At 35.8% G+C, this 19,217-nt stretch overlaps 1 protein-coding gene across 3 annotated transcripts; it reads left to right on the forward strand.

The window, feature by feature from the left end:
- Positions 1–3,989: 3,989 nt before the first annotated feature.
- LOC149242874 (T-complex protein 1 subunit epsilon-like) lies at positions 3,990–16,942 on the forward strand. Of its 3 annotated transcripts, none has more exons than XM_089374376.1 (4): positions 3,990–4,128; positions 4,296–4,496; positions 14,001–14,166; positions 14,563–16,942. In XM_089374376.1, the coding sequence occupies exons 2-4, from the start codon at positions 4,380–4,382 to the stop codon at positions 15,012–15,014; spliced, it is 735 nt and encodes a 244-aa protein (XP_089230502.1). In that variant the 5' UTR covers positions 3,990–4,128; positions 4,296–4,379; the 3' UTR covers positions 15,015–16,942. The 3 variants fall into 3 exon arrangements, with proteins under 3 accessions (XP_089230502.1, XP_089230503.1, XP_089230504.1); XM_089374377.1 differs by having other exon boundaries at positions 4,008–4,205; positions 16,855–16,914; XM_089374378.1 differs by having other exon boundaries at positions 4,008–4,205; positions 14,563–14,728.
- The last annotated feature ends 2,275 nt before the right edge of the window (positions 16,943–19,217 follow it).

Genomic DNA, 19,217 nt, shown 5'->3' on the forward strand with positions numbered 1-19,217 from the left:
GACGATGATAATGGTGGTGATGATGATCATCATCGATCATCTCTCAAAAATAGAGTTATTTCTCTTACGTATATCAATGTGTCCTAAACAACCCTTTTCTAGCACTGATCACATTTTTTGGGTTGATGATATTTCTTACAACATCTACAATTATGAACAATTGCAAACAATGTCCATAATGATGATGATGATGGCATGAATGGTGATTATGATGATAATGTAATGATGGCAATAACAATGACAAGGATGTGATGATGATGACAATGATTATGATAATGAGAATGACCTTACAATCTTATGGATTCGTGAACAATTACTAGTTTCAATACCATCTTCTGGATACGTATTACTATCATACTTTTTAGATTTTCTGTCTCTCTTGAGGTATCTTACTATAATGGTGTTGTCAACACTAGAAAGATATCTTGTTGCAATGGTGGTTCTAATGTTAGCACTAGCAAAGTTTTTGTTAAATTTTGGTTAAAAAAAACCGATTTATGCAATTATTTTGACAATCTATGTAAAAAAGTAAATAACATCCAATTATTTTGACTGTAGTCCCATTGATTATCATGAATTCACCAGTCTGAAGACCATCTTCTACATACATATTATTATTAAACTTTTTGCATTATATCCCTCTTATATCTTGTTGTAATGGCAGTATTAGCACTAGAAAAATATCTTGTTGTAATGGTGATGTTAGTATTAGCACCAAAAAAATCACTAAATTTTGGTAAAAAAAAGTTTATCATTTATTTATTTTTAATTTGGGAAATTTTTGTTTTTATATTTTTTGTTTTTAATTCTATTTTTATGCAGTAATATTTTTTTTGGTTGAATTTTGGTAGTAACTAGTTTTTGGTCTAATCATATGTATTAACCATGTTCTTTATGCTACAAGTCTAATTGTTGGGACAAAATTGCTCTTTCAAATAAGTTGCAAAGAGCATATAAATGGAATAATAGCGATGACAACTATTTTCATTGTCCAACTATTCAGTATATCATGTATGAAAATATTCAACATTTTTATAAACAATGGATTAGAGGTGAGTCTGTAATTGTACATAATGTTTGGATGATACATAAAAACAAAGTTTGTTTCATTGATGTGGTTAGGATCTACTTTGGATACGAAACCCTAGGTTTGGAAGTATGCAAATAATGAATTTGGTTTACCTTTGATAACAAATGAAATTTTATTTCTTTTTCCTCGTAAAACCAAGGAAGATATGGCAATAATTCTCGTTAGAAAACTACTTCTTGTTGAAGGTTTATAATTGGTTGCAAAAGTTCAACAACTGGGTATAGAAGTTTTTAGTTGCTATTAGGGAAACAATGTGATTATAGGTTTTAGCAGACATAGATCATTCTTGGTATTTGATTCACTTTGAGAATATAAGTACACCAAAGTGGATTAGGTTATGAGTGGATTGGCAAAGCAACCCTTATTTGTTCCTTTTAGTTTTTGAGATATCTCAAGTTCAACTAGTGCTAGTAAACGGTTTCAAAGATGTTTGCTAGGGTTTTTCAACAAGGTCACTAGGTCCCAATGTAACATAGATACTTCATATTTGTTGAAAAGTAAAACCCCCACATAGCACTAAATAGATCATTAATGACTACCTAGAGAACTTAGACTAAATTAATCGTGGAAGTAAAAATTACAACCAAATTAATCATGAAAGTAAGAACTACAATTGAAAAAAACACACTTGGTAATATACTAGAATTCATCCTCGCCAAATCCAAAGTTGATGAATAATATGTTAAATCTTTAATGAAACTCATGAAAAATAATAAGCATGTTATCGATATAAGAGTGCATGAACTTGCTTAATGTATATTTGTTAATTGGAGATGATGAATATCTAAATAAAGTTGATGAATAATATGTTAAATATTTGATGAAACTCATGAAAGATAATAAGCATGTTTATCCATATAGGAGTGCACAAACTTTCTTAATGTGTAGTTTACGAGAAAATTTTCCAGCGTAAATCACAAGATGTATCATTTGTTTAGGCGTTTCGAACCAACCAGTGTGGTTCATCGTCAGGACAAGTTGAAGAATCAGATCCAACTTTGCATGTTAAATAGTTTGAGCAGAGGGGATATTTGCACCTTAGCCTTAACAACCCTTTCCCAAGATGAATCTATTTAATGGACTAGCTTGGATATGTTAGGTCTTGGATTTCCAGAGTACCCAATCAATGCTTAACTCCCTAGTCCTAGCCAAAATTCACTCCTATTGAAGAGACAACTTGAACAATCTTGCTAATAAGATTAACAAGTTCGTTCCTTTTGATTGATTTACAACAAACCTTAATGCCTCTCTTTTCTTATCCTCCTCTTCCATTCTCCAACAAAAACTTATTAATCTTACATCATAAACACTTTATATAGGTAAGCATTGTAATCATTTTCCTCAACTCACACGGTACCTTTACACCTCAACCCATATAAGTGGACCTAAGTCCATGGCACAACCCATCACACTCTAAGATGGTTCTAATTGTCTCCTCAAAACTAGGACATAACACACCTTAAATGCCAAATGGTTAAGTCATCCCAATTTTGTGGGATTTTTTCCTTCATGGAACACATTCTAGCTAGTGTTGATCAAACACAATGCACTAACACCACTAACACACACTAAAAGTCCTAGATACCCTTACGCTGTGGCACGCACCCAAGCACTTCGACTGCACCTCCATAAAATGCACCTTCAACTTTGGATGTCCCAAAATAGTAATATCCTAACCCAATATGGCCTACTTGTTAGATTTGTGTAGTTCCCTCCTTATCAGATCCTTGCACCTCCTTGCACTCCATGGTAAATCTACTCTAATGGTCACCTTCCAAGTTCCAACACTTCCTTTCACATCATGACATAACCACCGATATACATTACAACAACCTTCAACTTCTTTAGTGGGTTGCACATCTATTTCACATTTCTTCTCCATCTTACAAAGTGGTAGTGCCAAGGAGAGAGTATCAAGTTGAATCAAGGATTGCTCACTTAGTACCACTACTAAGTTGCCTTCGTGCAACTTGTCAAATCCCTTAATTTTGTTTCACAACTTCTCATAGGGCTTAACTTGCTTGTATACACTTCTAAGTGAGACTACAATCCCCCAACCTCTCCTTTGCAACCCTTGTTAGAGTCTTCTTAGACGTGCAATCATGCCTCACGCTGAATATAACACTAGCATCCCAAATGTGCATGCTCATTCCATCTTTTAATGCTTCGCTGAAACCACATTATGACACTGCTTAAAATGAAATGTTTACATCTTAAGACAATGTACCTACTTTGCTTATGACAATCTAAACTATGCAAGTGGCTAAGAGAGGACTATATTTTCCCAGGATGAAAATATAGGGTCTTACAACTCCATTCATACAATAATTTTAATATATTTCACCCGAAAAAAGATACATACCCTACTCCTTTCAAATTTATCATATAATTTTAAGAAATTAACACTTGTTATTAACTATTAAATAGACTTACTATATATTCTCCTTTGTTTGCACCCACCTTATATGTAAAAACATATAAATATTTTCAATACAACCAAATTAAACTCATATTTTTCCATTTAAAAATTATTAAATTGAAATTAAAAAAAATTACACCTAATAAACTTAAACAACAACCATAAAATTATATTATTATTATTATAAATATTTTATATCCTAACCAATAACCAAAAACATTATATAGTTACTTCTTTAGTGATGTGAAAATAAAAAAAATGTATTTATTGTTTTAATAACACCTAATAAACTTAAACAACAACCATAAAATTATATTATTATAAATATAAGAACCAAAAACATTATATAGCTACTTAACTAGTGATGTGAAAATAAAAAAATGTATTTATTGTTTTTCACTATAAAATTAGCATTTTTGAAAAAGGTAAAGCTTTACTTTTCTTTACAAAACCCCTCCCAACCCAAACTTCGTTTACGTTCTAGAACAAGAAGGAGGATCTGTTCGCTTTTCGCAGGGTGGGAGCGAAAACGAGATTGCAGAGATTTGCGAATTAGGGTTCACCAGTAGCAGACACTCGAACCCCACGATCGGTTCTTCAGTCCATTGACGGCGCCAAGGTATGTTCCATTTTTAACTTCAATGGATTTCCACCCGCACATTCAGTCTTCCACACAGAGGAGTACACGCATTTCAGGTTTCTGGTTCAAAATCCAGTGTGTTTTTAGCAGCCACTCTTGTATGTTTAGGTTTTAATCTCTGTGCTGCAATCTGTTACTGTTTGCAGGGATGGCGCTGGCATTTGATGAGTACGGGAGGCCATTTATCATAATAAAGGAGTGGGAGCAGAAGACCCGAATCAGAGGCTTAGATGCTCAGAAGGCCAACATTGCGGCCGCCAGGTCCGTTGCGAGAATCCTCCGCACCTCACTCGGCCCCAAGGGAATGGACAAGATGCTCCAGAGCCCCAACGGCGATGTCACCATCAGTAAGCTTCTCTTCCATTTATTGAATCTCTATTTCTGGGTCGGTAAAACCCCTTGAAAATCTAAAAATCTGAAACTAAGTAGAATTTATTTTAAAAAACTTATGATTCGTAAGTAGTAGTTACTTTAAAAAATTTATAGGTTTTCCGAAAGGAGTGAAATAAGCAAATACTCTGCGATCTGCTTACTCTTCCTCACAAACTGTGAGGCCCGCCGAGCTAGATGCTCTACATACGACGCTGACTGCCTACGAAAGCTCCCGAATGGGTGAATGCGTTGAGATGTCACTAACATTGAGAGATAGACACTTTCCAGGGATCTACTTGGCGTAGAGGTACTTTTGGCGGGCTTTTCACTAACCAAGAAACTTCGTTTACAAATTATTTTGCTCAAAATAACACCAATTGCTCGACAGCAGAAGGTTCATAAAGAAATGGAAATAATAATTTTAAGAAGAATTTCGGAATAAAGAAATAAATTATATAAATGTCCACAAATGATGAAAGGACATTAGGTTAATGGGACTAAAACTATATATTGATGCTGGAGTGCTTAAAGGTATTCGCTGAAAAGGAGAGACTACAAATAAGATTTCAGAATTAACAGAATGACGAATGATAAAATAACAAAGGGGTGATTATCTCAATTGTTTGTAGCCAATGTTGTTGAGCATCTGGCTGGTTCTGGTTACGTGTTAGTAGGTAACCAGTTTAAATCCCCCAGATTTAGGTGCACTAGTCTATGTCAACAGTTTTACGAAGAATGCCATTCACAAATATGGAGAAGCATCTCTTGGATTTCCTTATCAGATTTTCAAGGGTTATAATAACAGATAAACCTGATACAATGAAGACGAGACTAATAGCAGAAGCCTAGAAAATAAATAAGTCCTAATTTATCTAAGTGTCAAAGGAGAGGTATGCAGGGCCATAAACCAGGCTGGATTCTATCCTGGCAAACTTTATTGAAGCTCATCGGACTGCAAAGTTTGACGGGTTACGTGTGGAAGGGAAGAACCCTGGTGATGGGTGTCTGTCTAGTGTCTACAAGATATAAGCTGAGAATTATAGCTTTTGTAAGATAGCATACCTAGATGGCCTTGTGGATTATCTGGATGATCTCAACTGTGCTTGGTAAGGGTGCTTCTGAATCACTAATCGTCTGTTATTTTTGCTCATGACTGGTGCATCTACCGGGTCATCGATGCTTCATCCAGCTGAAAAAATGATGCAATCAATCTAGTGGATCTGGGTCTGGAGGACTCATGCATGTCCTGCTCTTAGAGTATTTGGTTCGCTTTACTTTGTTCTTGAATAATGAGCTCTGCTTTCACTGTTGTGGGGAGATTCTGGTCTTAATGGATTTTTTGTTGTCATTTCAAAATTTGTAGTGGAGATAGTGGATAAAAGCCATGCACTGCAACAATGCTCCCAGCCAGATAATTTCATTAAATTTTGGAATCTAATAAGAAAAATCGAAATCGAGTAATAGTTTGTGTGGGAAGCAAAGAAAGTGAGAATAAAAATCTCTTAGCTTTGAGCTTCATTTATGTGTACTTTGTATAACGGCTACTTGGTTAACTTAGTAGGTCAGTCTTTATTATCTAAAATATGCATATTGAAGATTGGATATCACGGCAGTTTCTCCCTCTCATCGCCATTGTCAACATGGTCGTCAGTGAGCATCTCTACATGAACAGAGGATCTATTTGTCCTTTTAATGTTAACAAATTTATAGTTAATTATATAATAAATATTTTGATGTACATGTACATGAGGACTGATTGGCGCCGTGAGCAAATCCAGGCAAGGGTAGGGGGTTCAAGAATTTTAAGGAAGGTTGCCTCTTGTTCATAATTGTTGTGACAATTTTTCTGATTACTGGAGGTTCAAGAATTTCAAGGAAGGTTGCCTCTTGTTCATAATTGTTGTGACAATTTATCTGATTACCTTGACCTCCCTGATTTCAGCATACGTGTAACTAGGAATGGCTATAAACCATAGTAGAAAAATTTGAATCTGAATATGTATTCAAATACAACTCAATATGGAAAATACCTAATAAAGAAATGCAGCATGGTTCCAATATGGAAATCTATATTTCTCAGTATGAAAATAAGTGTTTTGTTCCATATTTTAGAAGAATTTCATCCTCAGAACACACTAAAACCAGAAAAAGCAATTTATTCTTTGAAAATTTTGCAATGTAGTTTATTTTTAAGTGTTTTCATACTGTTATTTTTATTTTTTTGAGGTTTTTGCTCTGTTTTTTTGGGGCTTATATGTTGATGGGTATCAAAGACATTATAAGGTAAGTGAACTATTCTGTATCTGCATTGCAGTGAAAACATACTGAATTTTGTACTGTTGTCGAATTTCCATATAATAAAGAGCAATATGACCAAATCTTGCTACTATGCTATAAACTAGATTTCCAGCATTGAAATCCCCTTGTGTATTCAGCTATGGGTCCTGTGGGTCATCTCGACTCCCTCCATGATAGTCCTTAGAACATATTCAGGTTTGTATTTGTTCAATAGAAATGTAGGGAAACAAATATTCCTTTCAAAGGTGTAAGACTCTGTCACCAAGCAATATCTAATGTGCCTAAACATGGTTCTATCAACCCTATGGTTGTCTTGTGGTATTTTTTCTTGCTTCTCTGTTCTACACTACTTGGACACTCCATAACATTTTTCTACATTTTAATCATGCTAATTATAGAATGATTGTTAATTTTAGATAACAATGGTATGTTCTTATGCTTTAGAGCAATTTACGTCAATTTTCCTTATTAGCCCAATATAAATTTCCAGATTAGCAATCACATAAATATTGAGAGTATTTGCAGATAGAACATAAACAATAAGAATAAGACAAGTCAAGACAAGAGGGCACAATATTTGGCGGATGCTAGAGAAAAACCCCAATGTGGGGAAAACCCTTTGATCAAATCTTCTTATTATTCTTCAAAAGTTCAGCACACAGAGAGAGAGAGAGTACATCATACAAAATTACTTGCCCAATCACTGTCAAAACAGTCCAGCCAAACAACAGTTAACAAGATGTTGTAACCAGAAAGTTAATGCTAGTCAAACCAACAAAAATCTCCTCCAAATGAGCTCAGCCAAACCCAGTCAATTCGGCCTCATAATAAGATCTTCATCTTCCAAATTTAGTTGAGATTTAATTTCTACACAGCTCAGCTTCGTAGCTTCATTGAACAGCAATAGCAGAGCTGCTTGGTATGTTGTTACTGCCAAATCTATTACCGATGGCTCTTGGCTCTACACAGTTCATATGGCTCACGATGTATAAGACTTTGTTCCTCTGCATTATGTATAACATTAACACACAGGTCGACTGACACGTTCCTCTACAACAAAGTCAGTTTGACTGAATGGCATCAATCTGCATTGCTTCTCTGCGACATATTTTGGCATTGATGCATAGTTAATATGGAATCGATACTCCATATATATGTAATCTAACCAATAGCGTCAAAATGGCATCATCTTATATGACCATGGAAATAACTCCTAATGAAGACTGTAATCTTACAGAGACCAGCATAAATAAACATGTTGAGTTTAAGATACATAAGGCACCGCTGAGTATTTTTTAAGTGACAAGACACCATTGTTGAGAATTCGATGTTTATATGTAATCTAACCAATAGCATCAAATGGCATCATCTTATATGACCATGGAAAGAACCCCTAATGAAGACTGTAATCTTACAGAGACCAGCATAAATAAACTTGTTGAATTTAAGATCCACAAGGCACTGTTGAGTTTTTTTTTTAAGTTACAAGACACCATTGTTGACAATTCGCTGTTTAGATTCAAGTCTAGGGCATATAGTTGGCATAGTAAGAAAAGATATGTTGCTCCCTCAGAACTCACTGATACTTCTCACTGGCACTAGCTAGTAAGGTGACTATCAAGAAGTGAAAGGAACAAATCTCTATGATACCAAAGATCATCTGACTTCACTTCTAAGGAATGTCAGACTTTTGTTGTGTCTTCAATCTCCATAATAAGTCCAGGAGTATCCACCGATCTTCATTCTCTGAAGCATTGATCTATCTCATTGGTATAATTTCCTTTGCCTATCTTCAATATCATAATCAAGGAAGAGCATATGCATGGGCAGATTGTTCTGGCGGTCAGTGATATTGTTGACATCCACTGTCAATACTATTAGCATTTAAAAATCAAAACTATCTTCTACACTTGGGGTTTCAGACGAAGCAGTGTTTCAAATCATAACCAGTCTGAAAAACCATTGGAGTTGGGGGCTCTTTGACTAGGTTCTGAAAGTGCATGATATTTGTAAGATTGGTGTAATGAAAGGAAGGGTAAAGAGGGTATAGCCAAAGTAATTGATAGGTTTCTAGTGGACACCAAAATTAGGCTATACCTACCTTCAGTGACAATGGAATTCACAACCACCAAACCCAAATTTTATATTTTTTAGGCACTAGCTGGAGTAGTGGATAAAACCACCACTCCTTTAGATCCAAATAATTTTAACTTCTATATCGATCCATCGCCACTTTATGTTATTTCCTTGTAGACGAAGGGATGGAACTCCCTGTCTGAAACATAAAAAAAAAATTAAGGAACAGTAGCATGAGTCGAGCAGTGTTCTCTCCTCTGATGAGTTGTGGCACAAAAACTGTGCATTATCTAAGTCCCTCCTCTTTAAGGTAGAACTGGGTGACTGATTAGCTGACCTGGAAAACTTCTTCATCCTCTATTGCAAAACAGAGTATTTCTATGTTAGTCAGTCGAACTCACATGGAAAATCCAATCTGTGATATGTTTTATTTCTCTAAAATAAAACAAAATTAACCATATGTTGCATTACAGATTTGTTTTCGACTTGCATCTCAATCAGCGATATTAGGCTATATATCTCAATAAATTACTGTTGTCATTGTCACGTTCCAGGTACTCCTTTGAGATCAAGTCCTGAATTCTGGATTTTATTGCTTTAAGTTCGGGCTTGAATGTGCTTTGGAATTGTTCAACACACTCACTCAATAGTTGTTGCTGAGGTAAGATTTTTCTAGCCTTCATGATGAGAACTATTGTTGAATCTATTCAGAAATGTCTGTCTTCTTTTACATTTTCAATCACTCTATTCCTCTCATTTGCATTCATATCTGTAAGTGGAATCTTAATATTTTTCAACTTGTGCGAAAAGGGAGGATTGAATTCAAAATTATCACTTGTAGATATTGTTGCAGTGCTAGGTTCCTTTAGAAGAATCTCGATCTTGCCACATGAAACTAAATACAGAAGTTGAATAAGATCTTCATCTTCCAAATTTAGTTGAGATTTAATTTCTACACAGCTCATCTTCGTAGCTTCATTGAACAGCAGTAGCAGAGCTGCTTGGTATGTTGTTACTGCCAATTCTATTACCGATGGCTCTTGGCTCTACACAGTTCATATGGCTCACGATGTATAAGACTTTGTTCCTCTGCATTATGTATAACATTAACACATAGGTCGACTGGCACATTCTTATACAACAAAGTCAGTTTGAATGAATGGCATCAATCTACATTGCTTCTCTGCGACATATTTTGGCACTGATGCATAGTTGATATGGAATCGATACTCCATATATATGTAATCTAACCAATAGCGTCAAATGGCGTCATCCTATATGACCATGGAAATAACTCCTAATGAAGACTGTAATCTTACAGAGACCAGCATAAATAAACATGTTGAGTTTAAGATCCATAAGGCACCGTTGAGTACTTTTTAAGTGATAAGACACCATTGTTGAGAATTCGATGTTTATATGTAATCTAACCAATAGCATCAAATGGCATCATCTTATATGACCATGGAAAGAACTCCTAATGAAGACTGTAATCTTACAGAGATCAGCATAAATAAACTTGTTGAATTTAAGATACACAAGGCACTGTTGAGTTTTTTTTTTAAGTGACAAGACACCATTGTTGACAATTCGCTGTTTAGATTCAAGTCTAGGGCATATAGTTGGAATAGTAAGAAAATATATGTTGCTCCCTCAGAACTCACTGATACTTCTCACTGGCACTAGCTAGTAAGGTGCCTATGAAGAAGTGAAAGGAACAAATATCGATGATACCAAAGATCATCTGACTTCACTTCTAAGGAATGTCAGACATTTACTGTGTCTTCAATCTCCATAACAAGTCCAGGAGTATCCACCGATCTTCATTCTCTGAAGCATTGATCTATCTCATTGGTATTACCTCCTTTGCCTATCTTCAATGTCATAATCAAGGAAGAGTGTATGCATGGGCAGATTGTTCTGGCAGTCAGTGATATTGTTGACATCCACTGTCTGTACTATTAGCATTTCAAAATCAAAACTATCTTCTACACTTGGGGTTTCAGTCGAAGCAGGGTTTCAAATCATAACCCTACAAAAAGTTTTGAATAACAGTAAGAAGATCTTCATCAAGTTTGAGCTTTATCTAGCAACGGGGCTGCTCCATTTCAGTAGTATGAATGACTTGTTTCAAGTATGGTAGTAAGGATGACCAGGAAGAACAATCTGTACAGAATGGAGCTGAAGAGACACAAGAATTCAAAGTTGGAGAAAATATACAACTTGTGAAAGTAGACACAGTGGCTAGCAACCAGGAACCTTCTAACATGGGTGCTCCATTGAAGATGCCTATGCTTACAGAAGGCCTTAATATGTCTTCTTGCTTGAATTCTCTGTTTGGTACTGGACTTTAGTGATCCATTAGATAAGCCAAATCTTATGGAGAGTAATGATGCATTATTTTGTTCAGGTATTGATGATTCTCTTCCAGAAAATATCTCAGAGATTTAATTTAATTTCTACACAGCTCATCTTCGTAGCTTCATTGAACAGCAGTAGCAGAGCTGCTTGGTATGTTGTTACTGCCAATTCTATTACCGATGGCTCTTGGCTCTACACAGTTCATATGGCTCACGATGTATAAGACTTTGTTCCTCTGCAATATGTATAACATTAACACACATGTTGACTGACACGTTCCTCTACAACAAAGTCGGTTTGAATGAATGGCATCAACCTACATTGCTTCTCTGCGACATATTTTGGCACTGATGCAAGGAGAGATACATTATAGAGCTACTTAGAGGGCTAGAGGTGGATTATTGTATAACACATATGCTAGGGAGTCACACCAAAATCCAAGCTTTCTCTTTTAGTAGGCTTTAGTGTGTTACTGTTGTGGCATGCATTATGGCGATACCATCCCTACAGGAGCTATGGTCATTATTAGAAAGATTTCTGGTGAGCTTAGTATGCATTGATACAGTGGTTTTAGGAGATGGTTTATAAGGAGTGCAATGCAGATGTTGAGTGTAGAAACATACAGATCACATATGGAAATTTCATTATGGCTTTCTAGTGGGAGTGATTAGCGTGTTGGAGACCAGAACTTCAGATGCTACCGAATACAGAAAACACTCTGATTTTCTTTTTTGCCTGCCTTTCTCGAAACCTCGTTCTGGATAATCCACTCATCGGAGGTATGAAAGTGAAGGACTTGAAATACCAACCTTCATCTCCCAGATGCTGGGAACTTGGGAGAGAATGCTGGATGGTTTCAAGATCTCACTTCTGTGGAATATGGTTTCAATATTTTCATGCTGATCCTGAGACCCTGGGTGAGCAATATGTCATTATCAGATCCCAGTCTTTAAGTAGTTAGTCCTGTTTGGACACTAGGAGATCCCTCTTTAGCTCCTTTTACTGCTTTCATGAACCCCACCCATCTTAGTGACTGGTTCCTTAGCTCCTTTCGGTCGCAAGAGAGAGGATACGTTACGTAACGAGTCTTTATGTGCAAGATTGGTCAAGCAAGATTCTTATTCCCGATCAAAATATCTGAATTCTGGGATGAATGGGGAACTGGTATTAACGTCCTCCTTTTATATCTAATTTGGCCAGTAGGTGGAGCACCGGTGTGCTGGCTGATTGCTCCTGGAGCGGTAGGCCCCCTCACTTTCTTTTGCTCGGCTTTCCCAGGTGATTGGAAGATCTGGCCATAGCTATAGGAATAAGCTGGGGGCGCTCTTGCCAGCCATTGTGGATTCGGTAATTGCTTGCCATTGTGAAAAGGTTGGAAGAGCTCAAATAAGAATAGGGGTCGCCTAATAATAGTAAGTAGGGCGACGCACTAATCTGAACCTATGGATGGAATCAGCCCAATCTATCTATCCTGTTGGCCCCGATTGGAATCCTGTAGGAAAAAACTAGCTTAGTCAATCAATGCTTGAGCAGAAACATCCCTCATCTCGCCGCCCATCCGATATAGTTGGGCATCCGATCTAGGTCAGACCTCATCAAGGTGTCGAGCATCCATAAGGTAATCCGATCAATAAGCGAGAACGAGCGCATGAATGAACCCTTTATAAGTCAGGGGCCTGCCTGTCACTTCAAACATAAAATTGAGATTGATGTGCCTGGATGGATGATTTGGACTAGCTAGATGCCGGCCCACCTCCCCGCTGGCACTACTCCCGATATAGGGATTCGATCCAGCCAAAGCAGGTGCAGGGAAGAATCCAACCGGGCGATTAGTCTTTGTGTTATGAGCTTTCTTGGTGGAAACATGTACACTGGTCTATGTGCCTCACTGATTAGTAATGTTATACCATCCTGTAATAAAGAGACTATAGATATGAAACCTACTCACTATCCATGGTACTTGTTGGCTCTCTCCCTCTTTCACACTGATCTAGCCTCTAAGATCTTTATAGAAATTTCTAAGATCTTTATAGATCTTTATATGAAACCAATTCTCAGACAGAGAAGAATGGATATCATGAAGAAAACCTAAATTTTATGGCTATAGAGGATGCAATTCCCAGAGGCCAGGCCAACAAGCCCTTCTGGGCTCATGGGGTTGACTTATTGGGATATTCTTTGGGGTCCAGGAGGCATGCCAATTTTCCATTTGAAGATCCTAATTCTCCTCGCCATTCGCAAATCGTTCGTCTGTGCTTATGCTCAGAGAGGACAGCTTAGCTTGAGAATGTAAGTTGATAATCTGTACTGATAGATTTATAGATAGTTTTGTAGCATTGCTGCAAGTCAATATCCAATACTGTGTACTGTTTGATTTAGTAGTGTCAGAGAAGTCATATGGGGAGGATAGGAATTATGTTATGCGGATATGAAGTCCGTAAGGTTTATTTCCTAGTATCTAGATCAATGAAGAGGATAGGAATTGTTCTGTAACTGTGGATAGGAAGTCCATAAGGTCTATAGCCTAGTGATAGCTAGGCCATAAAGTCTATTATCTTCCATGTTAATAGAGTTTATTGTCCACAAAGAGTTTATAGTCCATGAGGTCTTACATTTGTGCATTGTTAATGCCAGTAAATGCACACTAGGTTTTGTTCTCTACGTTATATCATTATAAATTAATGAACTATAAGTTCTATGATTTCATGAGTATCAATTTTGATGTTGATGGATTGCCATCACAGGTTTGCAAGACAGAAAGAACAACAATGTGTGGAGCTTTAACAGCAGTTGGGCTTAAAGCCACTTCCGTTCTCAAGGAGCTTGGCAATCGCTGGGAGCATTACTCTGTCATAACTCTGGTTGACTGCAGAAGCCTCGTTGGCAGCAGCCTATCTGATCATAGTGTTGGTAAGGTTTTGCCAATTCCATATTTGCACATTGCTTTATTTTATTTTGAATTACCACTGTTGCTTCAAAGTTTTGTCTAGTTTTCATAGTATGTTTTTGTATTTATTTACAGTTATCGGTTTCTGTAGGTTTAATTTATTTATGGCATGATTTCTTGCACTCTATGAACTGGGTTTTTCTAGTGTGAGCAGTCATGTTGTTCATGGTATATATGTTGTACAGATACACTTTTATTCGGTAAGAAAGCAATTGTGTGTGGTTCTATCAGCTACAAACAGTATTATTATATCTCAATTTGTATACCCTTTATTTTTTTATTAATTTTCTTCTGATCAATTGTGTGAATATTTGTATTGCTTCCCTTGACCCTTATTTTGGTTTCTTGTGGGCACGAAGGTTTCTACCATTCTGCTATTATGAATACCCATCATATCAATGAAACAGGGGACTTTTGGGAGCTGGCCAGACAATGCTCAAATGCACTTGATACATCTATGAGGAATCGAAAACATTTCACAGACATGAGTGATGTCAACTTCCTTATGTGCCAAGCAATTCAACATCCTTATTTAACTCCATCATCTTCACTTCGCACTTCACTTATTGTTGTATTTGAAGGTCCCATGGTGGACGAAATGGATGAATTGAAAAGGGCAATAGGTTTAGAGGATTATATGGGATGCTCTTCTGTTCATGGAGTAGGACCTTCTCTTGCAGTTTTTGATACAGTCAGAAATGGAGCTTTGGATTGTGCATGTGTATATCCCGCATCTTTGCATTCCAGAAAACAAATGCAAACTTTAATTAACTGTATGAAGAGTATCCTCATTGGTGCTGCTAAGCTCTGAGAGAAAGTGTCAGGTGCAGACCTTGACAGAAACCTGACTGTGCAAATGGGATAAAGGATATCATCTAGGAAAATCTTATGTAGCCATTGTTTTCGTTCATGCAAAGCAGTGTTCTTTTGTAGCACAGACTTTTATCATTAAATACTACCATATGATAAACAACGATCTTATCTATCAATTTGCAAGTATTGTTTATATTTTTCCCTCATATCTTTTCAGAGTGAGAATCCCAATTTCAATTTATTGAAAATAAAAATACACAAGTGTGGCCAAGCTCGGAATCCTATTGAGACAATAAGATGCAAGAGAATACACTGAGTCCTTATGTCCTTGGAGCACCTACTACATGAGAAAATAAAAAAATAAAAAATCACCTAGTTAATTCAAGGAAAATGATATAGCCTAAATCCAAAGAAATGCAGAGGTTCCATCTTTCCATAGGCGCATAATAATATTGTATGCATAAGAGATAACATATACATAACACAAATTTTCTCTGCTTTCTTTTATCTGTTGTCACCCAGATGGCCCTGGTTAGTTTTGTAGTCAAAAGTGGTCAAATCTTGTAGTCAATGGCTACAGAATTATTTGATGTTGTTGTCTAACATAAGGTTGTTTGCTTGTGCTGTAGTTGATCTATAAACTGAAGTATAACTAGAGGTGTTCTAGTTTTCAGCGGATATTTTATAGTATCTGAGAATTCATATGTATAGCACAAAGAAGTTCAATGCAATTCTTCACTATTAAGAAATATGTTAATAGATAGTAACCTTGTTTTCCTATTAGTGAACAAACATTTACATTCAGTCGGTATACATATTACAGGATTTCAAAACAAAAGGCTCAGAGTCTTTATAGAAATTTCACATATGGAAATTTCATTATGGCTTTCTAGTGGGAGTGATTAGCTTGTTGGAGACCAGAACTTCAGATGCTACTAAATACAAAAAACATTCTGATTTTCTTTTTTTCCTGCCTTTCTCGAAACCTCGTTCTGGATAATCCACTCATCGGAGGTATGAAAGTGAAGGACTTGAAATACCAACCTTCATCTCCCAGATGCTGGGAACTTGGGAGAGAATGCTGGATGGTTTCAAGATCTCACTTCTATGGAATATGGTTTAAATATTTTCATGCTGATCCTGAGACCCCGGGTGAGCAATCTGTCATTAGCAGATCCCAGTCTTTAAGCAGTTAGTCCTGTTTGGACACTAGGAGATCCCTCTTTAGCTCCTTTTACTGCTTTCATGAACCCCACCCATCTACTCCTAAACCTGGACCACCTGTAACTCCTGCTACTGATCTTTAGTCAAATCCATGAAGGGAGCATGCCAGGAAAGCATTTTTATTGTTGATGGCATAACTGTTGCAGGTCCAATTAGAGAAAAATTGTTTGATATGGACAGCAATAGAAAACATGAGGGATTCATTGACCCTGCCAAAATTGAGGGAAACAATGGCCAGGAAGCTAGAGAGAACCAAAATTTCGAAGTTGGAGAAAATATACAGATTGTGGTGAGCAAGTAGGAACCTTCCCAACTGGATACTCCGTTGAGGATCCATGAGGTTACGCCGGGATATAATATATCAACCTGTTTAAGCACCTTATTTGGCCTGGACTCTACTATTCGATCCAAAAATTCAGAACTTAGAAAAAGTTACAATATATCCCCTTGTTTAAGTATGAATGAATCTCTTCTAGAAGACACAAAGAAAAGTCTGCAATGAGAGCATTCAGGTATTGAATTTTTCATTAAACATTATTTAGAATGTATTAATACTTATAAGTATCTTAAACATGTATTTGTGTGAAAATAAATTGAATTGGTTTATGTTTAAGGACAAGGCATCCAAGGCGAGGTTAACCAAGACAAAAGTCACTCATCGTAGTGGCCAGAAAGGTTTAAAAGCACTGATAACAACCTTTGTAAGTATATTAAACATGTGATATTTTTTTAATAAATTTTGTACTAGAAGAAAGTCATTGTTATCTAATTTCTCCCTATTTACTGATTGATAGGAACTAAAATATGGAAGACCTCCAAATCATTTGGAAAAGGAGGTGCTGCAGGAAAAGAGATGGGTTGAATTTGTTGTTTGGATGGACTCCATGGTATGTAATCTTAGTTGGATTTCCAATATACTTTTAAACCATATTTTCATTTTATTTTTTAGTACTATTAGATATTATATCTTACTTCATTTTATGGTTAACATTGTATAACAAAAACATGCGTTGTGTTATGTAATTAATACTAACATGTAATATTGATTTTTTTTGTCAAAATGCTATAGGTAATGATTGCCAAGACGATGATCCAAATTATGTTCAACATATATCAGGAGATGATGAGGATGAGGATGAGGATGATGGTGGTGAAGGAGGAGATGATGATGATAGTTGCGGTGTTGGTGATGATGTGGATCAGAGTAATGAGGATGGTCAAGATGATCATGAGGATGATCTTGGTGGTGGTAGCTAGGCATGCACATGCATTGTTTTTTATGAAGAAATTATTGTGTAGAATGACATTGTTATGTTTAGATGGGTGTTGTGAATTTACCCTATATCAATGAGACATTTTGATTTTGTAATCATACGATGAGTTTGATTTATGTATGTTGTTAATTTATCGTAGAATAACGATATTCATGAAATATTTTGATTTGTTAATCATATTTGAATTTTACTTGTTTTGATTAAAAATAATACTGATTTTATTAGTATTATGTTGCTATTTTATACATGTTTTGAAAGTTGTTAATGACACATTGTTATTTTTTTGGATGGATGTTGTCAATTTCTCTTAAATTTCTTTACAAATGATTTTGAATTGTGATATCTGCTTTAATGATATTTAGAAACTATCATATATTTCACTATGAATCTATAAAGGGGGTCATATATGTAAAGAAAAATATACTCTATATAAGAAGTCAAATGCGGATGTAACCATGGATGCAAAATTGAAAGTAAAATCAGATGTTAAACTAGGAATTAATACAAAATGCAGACAATTGACATACAAAGTGTTTTAAATTAGAAGTGAAAAATTGTGCAACAGTTGACACAAAGAAGGGAACAAAACATGGCATACAAAAGGATATCAAACTGGGCAAGGACACATAAATGGGCACCAAATTAGATGCAAAAAAAAGACAACAACTAGATGTAAAATAAGATGCAAAGTTGAACGTTAAAAAGAAGCAAAAAACGTTACAAATTAATATGCCAAATGATGATGCAAATAATGGTGTAAATTTGGGATGCAAACTTGGGTGCAAAAAAGGAAAAAAAAAAGATGTAAGAAAAGACATAAAACAAGATGCAAAATGGGGCTGAAAAAAGGTGAAACCAAGGATGCCATATTGGATGTAAAAAATGATTCCTAATCACATGCAAATTTAGGCTCGAACTCAGACACAAAATTATATGCAAATGTGGACACAAAATGAGGCAAAAAAAGATGCAAATTTGGATGGTGAAAACGATGTAAAACTAGACACCAAAAAAATGCAAAATTGGATGAAAAAGTCGGTGTAAATAATGGTGCAACATTGGACACAAGTAGAAACAAAAAAAATGGTGCAAAAAGGGGCATAAAATAGCTTAAAATTGGATGCAAAACTTGGTGCAAAAACAAATACAAAAGTAGACGTAAAAAATGGCTCTAAATTGAATGTACCATTAGACACAAAATAAGATGCAAAGGTGGACACGACACATGACTCAACATAAGATGCAAATATAAATGCAAATTTGGATGCTCAAAATGATGTAACATTAGATGCAAGAGATGGTGTTAAAAATGATGCAAAATTGGATGAAACAAATGACGCAAAATATGGTGCAAAATGAGATGGGAAAAATGGAGACAAATCAAACATAAATGTGGATGTAAAAAATGGTCCAAAAAAAGATGCAAAAATGGGCACAAAAATGGATGCAAAATTTGGTGCTAAATCAAATTCAACACATGGTGCAAAGATAGGTACCAAAGCTGGTGCAAAAATAGAAGCAAAAACTAGTGTAAGACTAGATACAAAACCTGGCGTAAGACTAGATGCAAAAACTGACACAAAATGGATGCATAAAAAGACGTTAAATTGGATTCAAAATACAGTGTAAATTTGATGCAAATAATGGTGCAAAAATGGAAGCAAAGAATGACACAAAATAGGAAGCAAAAGAGAATGAAAAAT

Source organism: Pinus tabuliformis, chromosome 8 (genome assembly GCF_031772625.1).
Source record: "Pinus tabuliformis cultivar Carrire ecotype Pingquan chromosome 8, CPIR1, whole genome shotgun sequence".
Classification (NCBI taxonomy): domain Eukaryota; kingdom Viridiplantae; phylum Streptophyta; class Pinopsida; order Pinales; family Pinaceae; genus Pinus; species Pinus tabuliformis.